This window comes from Onychomys torridus, chromosome 1, assembly GCF_903995425.1.
Source record: "Onychomys torridus chromosome 1, mOncTor1.1, whole genome shotgun sequence".
Classification (NCBI taxonomy): domain Eukaryota; kingdom Metazoa; phylum Chordata; class Mammalia; order Rodentia; family Cricetidae; genus Onychomys; species Onychomys torridus.
In genome coordinates, this window is record NC_050443.1 from 125,682,773 (window position 1) to 125,697,612 (window position 14,840).

Here is a 14,840-nt window from a genome sequence, read left to right on the forward strand (position 1 = left end):
GCGCGCACGCACGGGCCCGCGAGAGCGAGAGCCGGGGAACGAGCCTGAAGGAGCCCAGTGCGCAGGCGCGACTGGAGAGGCGCGCTCCCTCGGCTTCTCCGTCTAGAGGACCTTCCTCCTCCATTTAGCGGAGCGGCGGATAGGTCTGGCGTGGCTGGAAAGTGAGAAAGGTAGGTGAATAGGCCACGGAGATGGGCTAGAAGGAGATCAGTGTCCTGCCTCCCTGTTAGCCACGGGGTTGACCCACAGGGAGGGGCAGTTGGGTAGTGAAAGGTCAGAGGGGAACCCAGTCCACCCGGTATCTGTGTTCCCAACACGGCCCGCTTTGAAAGTGAACGCCCAGAATGAGGATGTTCTTTGGCCTGACTCTCGCCTTCTGACAGTTTCCATACCTTCCTGTCAGCACACCTGGCCCGTGAACGTCACTGGTACCTACCTCTTCTCTCTTGCGCGCTACTCTTTTTTTTATTATTATTATTTTTCATGCTTTCCTTGGTGCGTATGCCTCTCTGTGTGTGCGTGCATGTGCCGTGGCACATGTGTGGGAGCCGAGAGCAATTTGCAGGAGTCGGTTCTTCCTCCCACTGTGGGTTTGGGGATGGCAGTGAGGTTGTCAGGCTTGGCGGCAAATGCCCACAGCCGCCGAGACAGCTCGCCAGTCCTTTGCTGGTTATTCCTAAACACATTCACCACATCGAAAATTTCCATTGGTGCCACTGCCCCTCTCGGTTCTGTACCGTTTATTTCTCCTTCAGTATCGAGTTACCTAAATCCACAAACAAGCATGTTCCCGCCCCCCAGACTTCCTGAAGCCCATCTGCATTCCGTTTTCACCCCATTTCTTTTCACTCTTTCAAAGCAGATTTTTCAGTCGTATTCTGTAGTGTCTTGTTTCTAAGGCTCTCTCTCTCTCTCTCTCTCTCTCTCTCTCTCTCTTTTTTTGGGTTTGTTTTTTTTCGAGACAGGGTTTCTCTTTGTAGCTTTGCGCCTTTCCTGGAACTCACTTGGTAGCCCAGGCTGGCCTCGAACTCACAGAGATCCGCCTGCCTCTGCCTCCCGAGTGCTGGGAATTAAAGGTGTGCGCCACCACCGCCCGGCAGGCTCTCTTCTTACCGAGTGTTTTTGTGCCTACCAGACCTTTTGAAACAACAGTACCCACCAAAACCACTATGACGTTTGTCTCAATAGTCTTAGAGATCTACTCTCTGTCCACATTGGGCCTGCCAACCCTCATGGACCATTGACTGTTGCAGCCCTGTCCAACTGCACCTGCAATTCTTTCTTCCATTGTTTTAAATAGAAACAGGGTTTCTATTGCTGTGACAAAGCACCATGACCAAAGAGCAAGTTGGGGAGGAAAGGGTTTATTCTGCTTACACTTCCATATTGCTGTTCATTATCAAAGGGGTCAGGACAGGAACTCAAACAGGGCAGGATCCTGGAGGCAGAGGCCATGGAGGGGAGCTGCTTACATGACTTTCTCAGCCTGCTTTCTTATAGAACCCAGGACTACCAGCCCAGGGATGGCACCACCCACCATAGGCTGATTCCTCCCCCAGTGATCACCAATTGAGAAAATGCCTTACAGCTGTATCTCATTAGGCATTTCCTCAGCTGAGGCTCCTTCCTCTCTGATGACTCTAGCTTGTGTCAGGCTGACACACAAAACCAGTCAGCACATCCCCCTTCCATTTAACCTCTGCTCCAGTCCTCAGAGCTTGGTCCTTGTCTGTTTCTGTGGTGATATATTGTGTACCTTAATAAAATTTGAAGATCGGAGAACAGAACAAGCCACTAGATTAAACATAGATACCAGGCAGTGGTGGCACACACCTTTAATCCATCTGGATCTCTGTGAGTTCAAAGCCACCGTGGACTACGTGAGATCAAGTCAATCTAGGAGAGAAACAGAGCCAGGCAGTGGTTGCACACAGCTTTAATCCCAGTGTGTGGGAAGTCACACGCCTTAAATCTCAGCACTAGGAAGTAAGTAATATGGTGGGCGGAGAAAGGTATATCAAGCGTGAGGAGACAGGAACTAAAGCTTTTTAGGCTGAGGAAGCTCTTTCAGCTGAAGCCCTTTCAGATTGAGGAGTTGGTGAGGTAAGAGGTGGTGGCTGTGGCTTGCTCTGCTTCTTTGATCTTTCAGCTTTTATCCCAGCTCCGGATTTTTTATTAAAAGACATTTAGAATTTCATGCTACAGGTTTCTCTGCCATTCATTGTTTCTCCAACTCCAAGCTCGGTTATTGTGACACTTTAGAATCAGTACATGTTTTGTCATCACTGTGCTCGCCTTAAAATCATTTGGGGCAGGTGAGAGTCATGAAGCGGTTTCTGTCATTTATCCTGCACCAGCATCAAACTTCCAAGTTAGGTGCCAGGAGCCTGGAAGGCAAACTTAGGAAATACCCCCACACACACACACAGACACACAGACAGACAGACAGACACACACACGCACGCACGCACGCAAAGATGGAGAGTAATAGAGAAAGACACCTAGTGTTTATCTCTGGCTTGCACATGCTCACCACACACACATACAAATACTCAAAAGCAGGTGGGCAGTCGTGGCGCACACCTTTAATCCCAGCACTCGGGAGGCAGAGGCAGGTGGATCTCTGTGAGTTCAAGACCAGCCCGGTCTACAGAGCAAGTTCCAGGACATCCAGGGCTACCCAGAAAACCTAAAAGACAATAGCAACAACAAAAGTCTCCAGAGCCTACATAAAAGGCTCAGAACTGTCTGTAACTCCAGCTCTAGGATTCAATGCTCTCTTTTGACCTACCATGGGCACCCTGGCTCAATGGGACCCCAAGGCTTCCACCTGGCTCCTAGCTCCATGGAATGTCAGCTGCAGGCACTGGCAGAGCCTGTGAAGGTGCAGAGTGCAGGAAGCCAAGAGCTGTTACACTTTCTCACCTGCAGCCTCAGTGCTGAGTAGTCTCTCTTCTGGTTGGGGGGAAAGGGGAGTAGGGTGAGGGGAGAAAGAAAGCACCTTCCTTACATCCTTACTCATCCATCCTCCCTCTAGACCTAAGCTGAGTCTAGAGGAGCCCCTGGAAGAGGGCATTATTGTCTTGGGTTCCCAGAACCCTGTGTCATACACCAGCCACATGTGGGGCTGCCATGTCAGAGTGGTGACCTGAGGCTTTAGACTCATCGGGCTAGGTACCTCCTTACATTGAGGTAGCTGGGGGTAGAAGTAAGGACCTTCCCTCTTTATCTTGTCTAGGTACTATGCCCCTCAAATACCATAATCAAAGGAGGTCCCAAAGTACAGCCAACAATGTCAAGTGTCCCTATGGGACACTGTCTTTTTAAATTTTTCTTTGTATTTGGTTTTGGTTTTGATTTTTGAGACAGTCTCAAGTCGGGCAGTGGTGGCCCATGCCTTTAATCCCAGCACTCAGGTGGCAGAAACAGCCAGATCTCTGTGAGTTCAAGGCTAGCCTGGTCTACAGAACAAATTCCAAGACAGGCTCCAAAACTATACAGAGAAACCCTGTCTTGAAAAAAACAAACAAAAGGTGTGTGTGTGTAAATGTATTCCATATGTGTCCTCTGGAAGAGCAGCAATACTCTTAACCACTGAGATCTCTCCAGCCCTCAGGTGCAATTTTTTTTTTTTTAATTTTTAAACTTTATGTTCTGTTTGCAGGTATGTCTGTGTCCACGTGTGTGCTTGGTGCCGGGGGAGGCCAGAAGAGGGCATCAGATCTCCTGGAACTGAAGTTCTAAATGATTGTGAGCTGCCCTGTAGGATCTGGGAATTGAACCCTGACCCTCTGGAAGAGCAGCCAATTCTCTTAACCTCTGAGCCATCTTTCTAGTCCCCTGCAGTTTTTTTTAAAGTATCCATAGTTGGCCAAACTCATGAATGTGGAACCCATGGGTACACAGGGCCAATTGTATCTTTCTTTTTGTTAGAAAATGCAAAGTTTTATTTTCACATCCACTCCCAAGTACAGAAGTTCTGTTCATTTTTATGTCCATTCTCTACTAGTTCATCTCAATCTTTTGCAATGTAAAAACTATGTTATGGCATTAATTGAAGGACAAAGATGTAGATCAATTGATAGAGTGCCAGCCTAGCATACAAGAAGTCCTGGATTCGATGCACAGCACATGAACTGAACCCAGGTTCTCTGTAAGAACAGCCAACATTCTTATCTACTGAGCCATCTCTCCAGCCCTTCCCTGCCAAACAGCTAAATCAATGTCCACTATCCACCACTAATACTTGGTTTGTGTGGTAGTTAATCTTGGTGGCCAATTTAATAAGATCAGAAACATCATGGAAATACTCTGGAGATGTCTGTGAAGGAGGTTTTAGATCTAGTTAGTGGCAGTGAAAAACCCACCCCAAATGTTGGTGGCACCATCCAGGGGGCTGGGGTCTCAGATTGAATAAAAGAGAAAGTGAGTACCCACATTCATTGCTTTTTGCCTCTTGACTGTGGACACAAGGTGAGCAGCTGCCTCAAGCTCCTGCACTCATGATTTCTTCTCTGTGATGGACTGGACTGGACCTGGGAAGGTAAACCTTCCCTGAAGCTGTTTGTATCAGGTATTTTGTCAAAGTAACCACTGATATTATTCTTGTTTCATTTCCACTGTGGGTGCAGACTTAAGCACAACCCCCCAAATGAAAGGCCCAGCCTCTATGGAATCTTCTAGGGTTGGGCTTTTCTCATGTGAGCCCACTGTTCATAAAGACTGGCCCACCTTTGGAAGGAAACCTGGGTCAAGGGTACAGGATACTCAGCCACCAGCAGCAGCATGTTTTATTGCAACCAGAATCCCCTGGTCATGTGAAGAAGGAATGGGACAGGACACAAGGCATTAACATGTCTGGTTATGGATGACATGCTCCCAGACCAGGACACAGAGACAGATGGGAAGGGGGTGGAGTCCATTTCATCAGAGTCTTCCCTGGAAGGGACCTGAGGGAGAGGGGACAATTGGAAGTGAGGGTCCAGATGACCTAAGAGGCTCAGGAGTGTCTGGGGCAACTTTTGCATGGGTCCCTGTGGATGCTGTGAGAGGACAGCAAAGATGCACTCTGTCCATTGGGAGGAGGGAAGGAAGGCTCAAAAGACAGTCACTGGCCAGCACCCATAGGTGGGACCTGGCATCCTGACTCCTAGGTCAGGGCTATGTCCACAGATGTTTCCAGGCATCACCACAGCCTGGGTGACCTGTCTGGTCAGCCAAGGGTCCTATGTGGGGATCTGCACACGGCCCAGGTCCTGATCCATGATCTGGAGGACATCATCCAGGATAGAAGGCCCCAGGTCCACGTGCAGAGACAGCAGGGAGCTGGCATGGGACAGGAAAGGCTCCTCAGCCTCTGGCTCTGGGCTCATCCCATTGTGGGGCGAGCCAGCCTCTGGAATCCTCCAGATGTCCACATTTCCTGCCTCCTGTGGGGAGGACTTTGGAGAAGGCTGTGGTGACTCCAGGTGCAAGCGAGGGGGCTTAGGCGGAGCCTGGGCTGTGGGCAGGGTGAGGGCCTGGGGACCACCAATGACAGGAAGGGAGATGGCGTTTTTGAGCAGAGGTGACAACCCATCAGGGAGCTCTCGCCCACACACTGTGGCAGTACGAGTGAACTGGAAGGGAAGGTCAAAGCTGCCATCCTCCTCAGCCTCCTCCACTGCTGTTCCTGGAAGGAGGTGGAACTTGCCCTGCAGGAAGGAGATGTCCCCAAACATGTCATCACCACCACCGCTGCCAATGTGAATAGTGTGACGGAAGTCCCCAAGTGGGGGGCTAATCATGTCTGAGGACAGCAGGTCCCGAAGTTTCTCTTTCTTGCCTTTGCGGCTGCCACGTTTCAGATAAATAGGGACCTTGGTGGACATGATGACTTTAGCACACAGCCCTGGCTGCTCAGTCCTCAGTACCCTCCCAACACCCTCAGCCCAAAACACTGGCTCCAGAGGGCGGTGTTCAGATGTCTACACTTTCCAAGAACTAAAGATCAGAGGGTGGATGTGATCAAAGTTGGCCCAATGAAGACAGGATGTGTGAATACACCCCACTTTCTTCTCAAATGGATGAAAGTCCTTTTGGAGAACTGGAGGCAGAAAGGTGAGGTCTCAGCAGTGATGCGTTTTGTTCTTGTTCCAAGATTCTTTCCTTAGTCCAAGGTTGAGAAGCTGAAATGAAAGAACACATAAATCAGGGGCAGGAAGACAATAGACAAAGCAACTGTGAGGTGAGGTGCATGCCAATAATTCCATCATTCAGGAGACACAGACAGGATCAGGAGTTAAAGGCCAGCCTAGGCTACATGAGGCCCTGCCTCAAAACAATACACAACAATACACAAGTTGAGGGTGTAGCTCAGTTATAGTGATTGACTAGCATGCAGGAATCCCCAGTTCAGTTCCAGCACTCCTTAAATGCACGCATGGTGGTGCAGCCAGTATCCTCAGCACTTGAAAGGTAGAGAGAGACAAGATCAGGAGTACAAGGTTAGCCTTGGCTACCTACCAATTTCTGACTGTGAAGTTAGCCTCAGATACATAAAGCCCTGTCTCAAAAAATGGAGAAAAACAGCCTGGGGGTGGTGGCACCCACTTTTAATCCCAGCTCTCAGGAGGCAGAGCCAGGTGGATCTCTGTGAGTTTGAGGCCAGCCTGGTTTACAGAGTGAGATCCAGGAAAGGCATCAAGCTACACAGAGAAACCCTGTCTCAAAAACCCAAAGAAAGAAAGAAAGGTGGTGTGTGGTCACTGCTTTGGAAGGAAAGATGTCCCCAGCAGGTGATCTCTAACACTTTGCCCCATTGGTACACATGTATAATATACATGTGTGTGAAGGGGTATTGGCCTAAATGCTGGTGATGGTATAATTTCAGGCTGACTTTTCCTCTCCTATTTAGACCCCTTTTTTTTTTTTTTTTTTCCCTGAGACAGGGTTTCTTTTTTGGAGACCAGGCTGACCTTGAACTCACAGAGATCCGCCTGGCTCTGCCTCCCGAATGCTAGGATTAAAGGCGTGCGCCACCAACCGCTCAGCTCCTATTTAGACCTTTTTAAGGGGGACTGAGTCTCACTTTGACTGGCCTGGGAAATCAGAGATTTGTCTGTATCTGTCTTCTCAGTGTTGGAACTAAAGGTGAGTGCCACCATGCCCAAATTCTTAAAAAAAAAAAAAAAAAAGTATATGGGGGAGGGCACTGAAGAGATGGCTTAGTGGTGAAGAGCATTGACTGTTCTTCCAGGGAACCTAAGTTCAGTTCCCAGCATTCACATGGCAGCTCATAACCATATGTAACTCCAGTTCCACGGGATCTGATACTCTCTCCTGGCTTCCACAGGTACCATGCATAAAGAAACACACAAACACATATAGGCAATGCACTTATACATATAAAATAAGAAATCTTGCCAGGCGGTGGTGGTGCATGCCTTTAATCCCAGCACTCGGAAGGCAGAGGCAGACAGATCTCTGTGAATTCGAGGTCAGCCTGGGCTACCAAGTGAGTTCCAGGAAAGGTGCAAATCTACACAGAGAAACCCTGTCTCAAATAAATAAATAAATAATAAAAATTAAAAAAGAAAAAGAAAAGGGCAGTAGTGCCACAAGAGTTCAATCCCAGCACTTGGGAGGCAGAGGCTGGCGGATCTCTTTTGAGCTTAAGGCCAGCCTCGTCTACAGAGAGAATTTCAGGACAGTCAGGGCTACACAGAGAAACCCTGTCTTAAAGAACAAGAAAATATATATATATAGCACAAATCCTAATTGGTCTTAATAAAAACCCAGAGCCAGATATCAGGGTAAATGTTTAAAGATGAGAGAAGCAGAGCAGCCAGCCACTAGAGTTCTCACCTCTGCCAACTCCTCGCCTGAAAGAGACTGAGCTCCGGTCTCCTCCCACCTTATATTCCTCTCTCCACCAGCCATATCACTTTCTGTCTCCACCTCCCAGTGCTGGAATCAAAGGTGTGTGCCACCACTGCCTGGCTCTTTCTCTTTTAGACTGGATCAATCTTGGATAGTCCAGGGTGGCTTTGAACTCAGATCTGCCTGCCTCTGCCTCCCCAGTGCTGGGATTAAAGGTGTGCGCCACCACCTCCCTGGCCCCTATGGCTAACTTGTGACTGTCTTTGCCCTCTGATCTTCAGGCAAGCTTGATTTGTTAAATCATACACAAAATATCACCATATATATGTGGGATGCTCCACAAATTTGAGTGTCATCCTTGCACAGGGGCTGCACTAACCATCTCTGCAGTCTTCTGATTTAGTATTGTGCTATTACAGTGAACACTTACTCAGTTTTATATAAATGCAGTTTTCATTTTTGAGGCGCTGTCTACAAATACATAAAAATCCAAACAACTGAGTTACACTTCATCCATCAGTTTCTTAGTAAGCATGTGGTGTTTATGTAGTCAGGGAAAAAAATTTAAGGTGAAAAAAATGCACTGTGAACGAGCGTCATGCTGGTCTAACAAAAACGGAAGCGGAAGTGGAGCAGGTGTACCCTCCAGTGGGGGTTAGTCCCCTGCAAGCTCCTTTGACTCCACATGCAGAATCTAGTACAGATGGCAGAGAAAAATGTCCATGCTCACACGCAGCCTGGGGCAGGGCCAGGATTGAAGCCACAGGGGCCAATATTCCTCCACTAAACCTCCTCTAGGCCAGCCCACACCTGAGCAAAAAGAGGCATCCACCATCTCCTCTGCCTCAGTCTCTATCCTGGGTAGGCAAAGGGTGATCAGGAAGGGCAGGAAGGAGGCAGCAGGATGCAGGCAGGGCAGAGTCCTAACTGCCCCCATCCCAGCACAGGCCCTTGCTCAGGAAACCCCACCCCAAGGCCGGACACCCTAGGCCAGTCATGCTGAACCATGGAGACTGACATCTCTAGTCTCCAGAGCGCCTGCAGCCAACAGGAAACAGGAATGACTCTGGTAGATTCCAGCTAATTCTAGAGCTGTCGGAAGAACACACACTCTAAGTCTTAGAATCCTGTCACTGATTTATCCTGTGACCAACACACCTAACACGAGGCCTGCTGACGATGTCTAGTCTGTCCAGTCTGTGAAGCACCTGGAGTAACTCTCGCTCCCTTTCCACTGAGGGAGAGTTGGGCTGATTGGTGAGATCTGCCTAGAGCCAGGCCAGGGCCTCCCCCACCCTCACTCCATCAACTAGAGCTCCAAGACAGCTTGGGTGGTTCCACAGCAAATTGGGCGTCCCTGACAGCTGTCTCACTCTGAGCCAGATGTACCCACCCAAATCCAGATGTGAGGGGAACAGAGGCTAAAGGGAAGGGTGGGGCCAGCATCAACCACCCAAGAGAAAGCTGGGAATAACAACCAGATATCCTAAATAGATCTAGCAAGAACAGGACCCGAGGCTCCAGCCTGCCATGGAGTTCCTTACACATTAACTCTCTAAGCCACGTTGTGGTGGGTGCCATCACTGTTCTTGATAGCCAGAGCGGAACCTCAGAGATAGTAAGGAATTTTATCAAGGTCATCCAGCTAGCAAGGACAGGCCCTGGTACCAAGGCTGGCCATGTGGCTTCATGGACCACACCAGTGGTGATACGGATGGGAAGCAGGAGAAGTTAGCAAGTCTCCAGGCTTCCTTTGTGCACTCAGATTCCCTTGGCTGCCACTTCCCCAACTTGGAAGTGTTCAGAGCTATAAGGAGCTCCGATCAGAGGAAGGCTGCCAGGAGCTTCCTCCGACAATGGGAGGAGCAGATGGGAGCCATCCCAGCTCTGTGGGTTGCCCTGGACAGCAACCCCAGGCCGCCCTCAGAGAAAATGACTTCCTGGAGCCAGATCCCTTCTGCTCGTGGAGAATATTTAGCCCTGCTCACTTTGGATGTTTATGGAGCTTGCCCTCCCTCCATACACACTTCAAAACTAATGTTTTCTTCTTCTTCTCCTCCTCCTCCTCCTCCTCCTCCTCCTCCTCCTCCTCCTCCTCGTCACAGGGTCTCACTATGTAGACCAGGCTGGCTTCAAACTCATAGAGATCTGCCTGCTTCCACCTCCCAAGTGTTTGAATTAAAAGTGTGCCACCTGGCTGGGCATGATGATGAATGTCTTTAATCCTAGCACTTGGGAGGCAGAGGCAGAGGCCAGTTTGGTTTGTATAGTGAGTTCTAGGACAGCCAGGGCTAGACCCTGTCAAACATTCAAGTCTCAAGCCAACAGGGAAAAAAGGGGTGTGACTTTTGCCCCATCTCTTAAATGCTTACTAAAAAGGTTTTTTGTTTGTTTTCTGTTTCCTGGTTTTTCGGACAGGATTTCTCCATGTAACTGGTTGTCCTGACTGTCCTGGTACTTACTCTGTAGACCAGGCCAGTGGAACTAGCAATCTTCCTGCCTCTAAAAACCAAACAAACAAAACATTTACAAGTTTTATTTATTGTTATTGTGTGAGTATATGCATGATTTGTGTGTGTCAGCACATGTGCATGCAAGCTTGCACACAAGCTCGTATGTACTATGGAATGTGTGTGGAGGTCAGAGGACAGCTTTGTGGAGTCGGTTCTTTCCTTCCATCTTTACATGTTTGGGGATGGAACTCATCTCCAAGCTTGCTCAGCAAGCGACTTCTGCTAAGACATCTTAGCAGCCCAAAAAGAAATCAGTTCCACCTGGGACTCTGTGACCTTGGGCAATGCATCTTTCCTCTCTGAGACGGGACTCACTTTCTCCATCTTTAAAATGGGCTGACCCATTGCTATATTGGAAACTAGAGGCTCTGCATAAATAGATGAATCCACAGTCACTATCAAAGGATATTTAGCAAATACCTGCAGGGTCTTTCTCAAACCCTTCGGCCCTCCCTGGTTGCAACAAGAACAAAAACCGAACCCTGCTCAGCCCCCAGGCGTGGGTCTCCTCTTGCCAGCCCTGACAGCGCCCTCAGAATCTGCATCTCCTGCAGCGGTCTCCCTGGGTCCCAGTGCAGAGAAGCGCTAAGATCCATGGTCGCTAGGTGGCGCGCGCGCCCCCCGCTATCACCCAGCGTTCTAGGGTCCCACCAAGCACACCGGCAATAGGCTGACGCCCACCGAGGAGCTGCGCGCTCCAGTATCCGAGGTGTATCACTCATAGGGTCCTTTTCTCTGGGTCGCACAATCAGACCACGGTGAGGGTAGAATTACGACGATTAGGGACCTTGTCCGGGTCCCTGAGCTCTGGGAGGGGCCTTGCCTGAGCTTCTCCGCCTGGGCGAGGTCCCAGTGTCTGCTTGGCACACCGCCAGGTTTCGGACGTGCAGGCCCCCGCCTTCCCGCGAGTCCGGCTGCTCAGCCCTGGGTATCGTTCCCGCGCCGACCCCTCCAGTTCCCCAGCCAAGCGCTGCCCAGCGCGGCCCAGATCAGTTTCAGTAACATTGCAGCTAAAGATAGGAGGACACCTCACCATCCGCTAAAAATACGGCCTCCATCCCAGGCGGGGACACCGGCCGAGGAGAGGATGCTCCCTGGTTCCAAGGCTCCAGCATTGAGCACTGCCTACAGCCAGGAGCTGCGAGACTGACAGCGCAGAGCCCTGCGAGCTCTGGGAGGTCATGGGTAGGGGGCGGGGACCCAGGCGCCTGGTAAGGGCCTGATCTGGGGCGGGACCGAGCACACCACCCTGGATGGGACTCTCCAAGGAGCCACTAGAGGCCTGAAAAACCCGAACCCAAACTCACCTTGAGGAGCGCGGGCAAAGCCGCAGAGCTGCGCGGCTGGGATTGAGCACCGGGGAGGGCCTGGGAACTTACAGCGCGGACCTCAGGCCCTAAGCCCCGCCCCCGGACCTCGGAGCCAATCCCGGGCCGCTCCTCTCCAGCCCCCTCCCACACATCCCCGCCCACCGCGGCACCGCCCAGGTTCTCTCTTCGGCGGAGACTCACTGCGAGATTCCAGAGCCCCAGCCTCCAGCAGCTCTGGACACTGGTACAGTGGTGGATCCGAGGACGCCAGCTGTGCATGTTGGAGTCAAAACGTTAGGCTAGAAGCACTGGGCCAGCAAAGACCGGAAGAGCGAATTCTTGAGAAATCTCTGAGTGTCCTTGGATGGGTTTCCTTGCCAAAAGGACTGGGACCGAAAGAATTGGGCTTTGCAGGCGCCTTACAAACTTAGGAGTGCTTTGAAGAATTTGACCTAACCTAGGAGAGAGAGTGACAGAAAGGGAGAGAGAAAGATTCGTGGGGGGCGGTGCAGAGAAAAACAGAAACAGAGACAAACCGAGAAAAACAGAGACTGGACATGCCTATTTGCTGTCCTGCTGGGTGGTTTCCGAGGTGGGTTTGGACTCCTACAGAGATTCGTTCATTCATACAGTCACACAGTATCAGAAACAATTATTGAAGGGCAGGTACTCAGGTTGCTGAGATAAACCGAGGGAAGCCTGTCATCGCTCCGATTTATAAGTGGAGTAACTTCGTTGAGTGTCTGCTTGTTGTTAGCGAAGCTGAGGGGTTGAGATTCAAGAAATTCAAGGTCCCAGGCACAGGATGATACCCTTCCAGGTGGATAAGAGCTCAGAGGAGTGAGGCAAAAGAAGAGAGGGCAATTCTGGAGGAGAGGAGCCAGAATGCTTGGCTTCCAGGTAGCGAATGTAGAAAGGGGTGTGTATAGGAGGGAAGGATGCTGGGGTGAGGGTATGTGTCAGCCAAGCCCTGGAGGGAGGAGAGAGTGGGAAGGACTGAGTCATGTGTCCCTACAGATGTCCATGTTCTGGGCAAGGAAATATAGCTCTGAGGAGCTCGGTGAGTTTCCCTGTATGTTAGTCTCTTTGTTTAATACCCAGTCACACATGCATGTATGCGCACGTGTGTACGTGTACACACACACACACACACACACACACACACACACACACACACACGCAGAGGACATTCTTTATTTCTTTAAAAAAAAAAAAATCACACCGGGCAGTGGTAGTGCACACCTGTAATCCCAGCACTCGGGAGGCAGAGGCAGGTGGATCTTTGTAAATTCAAGGCCAGCATGGTCTACAGAGCTAGTCTAGGACAGGCTCCAAAGCTGCAGAGAAACCCTGTCTCAAAAAAACAAAAATAAAAAATAAAAAATTACATTGGCCGGGCGGTGGTGGCTCACGCCTTTAATCCCAGCACTTGGGAGGCAGAGGCAGGCGGATCTCTGTGAGTTCGAGGCCAGCCTGGTCTACAGAGCGAGTTCCAGGACAGTCAAAGCTACACAAAGAAACCCTGTCTGGAAAAAAAAAAAAAAAAAAACAGAAAACAAACAAAAAAATTACATTGAAGGCAGAGGTAGGTCAATTTCTGTGAGTTTAGGACCAACCTGATCAACATAGTGAGTTCCAGGCCAGTCAAGGCTATGTAGACAGACCCTGTCTCAAAACAAATGAACAAAAAAATTGAAACAAAACAAACAGAAACCCAGCAACAACAATAAAATTACATTGAACCAGGTATGGTGGCATTTTAACCTCTGGAACCTATGCTCGCTTGTTATATGGGAAGGGAAGATTCCAGTTACCCAGGGAATTATGATAAGCAGAACTCCTGGGCTCAAGCAGTCCTTCCTCAACTTCCCAAAGAGCTGGGACTATAAATGTAAACCACCATGCCCTGCTCAGGTGACTTTAAAACAGAGATTATCCTGGGCTAGGCATATACTTCCGTTCCCAGAGTGCTTAAATAGCATGTGGGAACCCTGGGCTCTGTCCTCAGCTCTGAATAAAAGGGTGGATGGTGCAAGTCTGTGACCCCAGCACTCAGAAGGTGGAGGCAGGAGGACTTCAAGATTATTCTCCTCCAACAAATAGGTCCAAAAGTAAAGGAAGGTCATTATGAGTGAGGACTCAGTAGCTAAGGGGGCTCTTGTCATGCCTCACAACCTGAGTTTGATTTCTGGGGCTTTCATGGTGAAAGAAGGAGAGAACCATGGTACACACGCATGCCCCCTACCTCCACAAAAATCAGTGTAATTTATTTTTTAAGACAGAATGTCCTCAACCACCTGAATGGGTCAAGTTTGATTACAGGGGCCCTTAAAAATAGAAAAGACAAAAGAATGGAAGAAGCCTATAAACTAGCCTGGCAGCACATGCCTGTCATCCCAGTGCTAGAGAGCTGAAAACACAGAGGCAGAGTAATTGCTCCAAGTCTGAGGCCAGCCTGGGCTACAGTGAACTACAGGCCAGCCTGGGCTATAAAGTGAGACCCTGTGTCAAAAACAACAAAAAGGGGTGGGGTAATAATGAAATGGTCCAGCTTCTGATCCTCCTGCCTCACCTTCTGAGTGCTGGGGTCACAGACTTGAACCATCTACCCTGTTTATTCAGCACTGAGGACAGAACCCAGGGTGTCACACATGCACTCTATGAACCAAATACATTGTCCCCAAGCCTGATGACCGAGGTGTGAGCTCCAGAACTCTTGTGGTAGAGGAGAGAACCCATTCCCACAGGTTTTCTTCTGACTGCTATACACATAAACAAATATTTTTTAACTGAAGAGATGGAAAGGGCAAGCCAGAAAGATACTGTGGGGTTATTCTTAGAGGTGAAAGGAGGGCCCACAAGCCAAGGAACTCTGAATGCTCCATTAGCTGGAGAAGATAAGGAGGAGCAGACTCTCCCCTGGAACTTCAGGAACATCTGTGCTAACACCCTGACTAACTTCATGAGACTTCTAACCTATACAACATGGTGATGAATTTGTGTGCTATCATTGTTTTAAATGTGTATGTGTCTGCCTCTCAGTGGGGATGTGTGCAGATGGCCTTCGAGGCACCCAGAAAGACTGGTTATATATAGGTGCTTATAAACTGCTTGACATGGGCTCCGGGAACCATGCCTGGATGACACCAGCAGCGTG

General features: G+C 49.7%; 1 protein-coding gene and 1 non-coding gene across 2 annotated transcripts; both read right to left on the reverse strand.

The window, feature by feature from the left end:
* Positions 1 to 4,757: 4,757 nt before the first annotated feature.
* Cdc42ep2 (CDC42 effector protein 2) lies at positions 4,758 to 11,768 on the reverse strand. Its single transcript, XM_036195228.1, has 2 exons — positions 11,681 to 11,768; positions 4,758 to 6,167 (listed from the first exon to the last, which is right to left on the reverse strand). Exon 2 carries the CDS (start codon positions 5,868 to 5,870, stop codon positions 5,226 to 5,228), a length of 645 nt encoding a protein of 214 aa, XP_036051121.1. The 5' UTR covers positions 5,871 to 6,167; positions 11,681 to 11,768; the 3' UTR covers positions 4,758 to 5,225.
* Positions 8,182 to 8,286, reverse strand: LOC118576855. The gene has a single exon (XR_004944055.1). It is a non-coding gene; the product is annotated as a U6 spliceosomal RNA (small nuclear RNA).
* Positions 11,769 to 14,840: the final 3,072 nt, after the last annotated feature.

Excerpts from the sequence above, each read along its gene's own strand:
- Cdc42ep2 (XM_036195228.1), bottom strand. The coding sequence starts at position 5,870 with ATGTCCACCAAGGTCCCTATTTATCTGAAACGTGGCAGCCGCAAAGGC.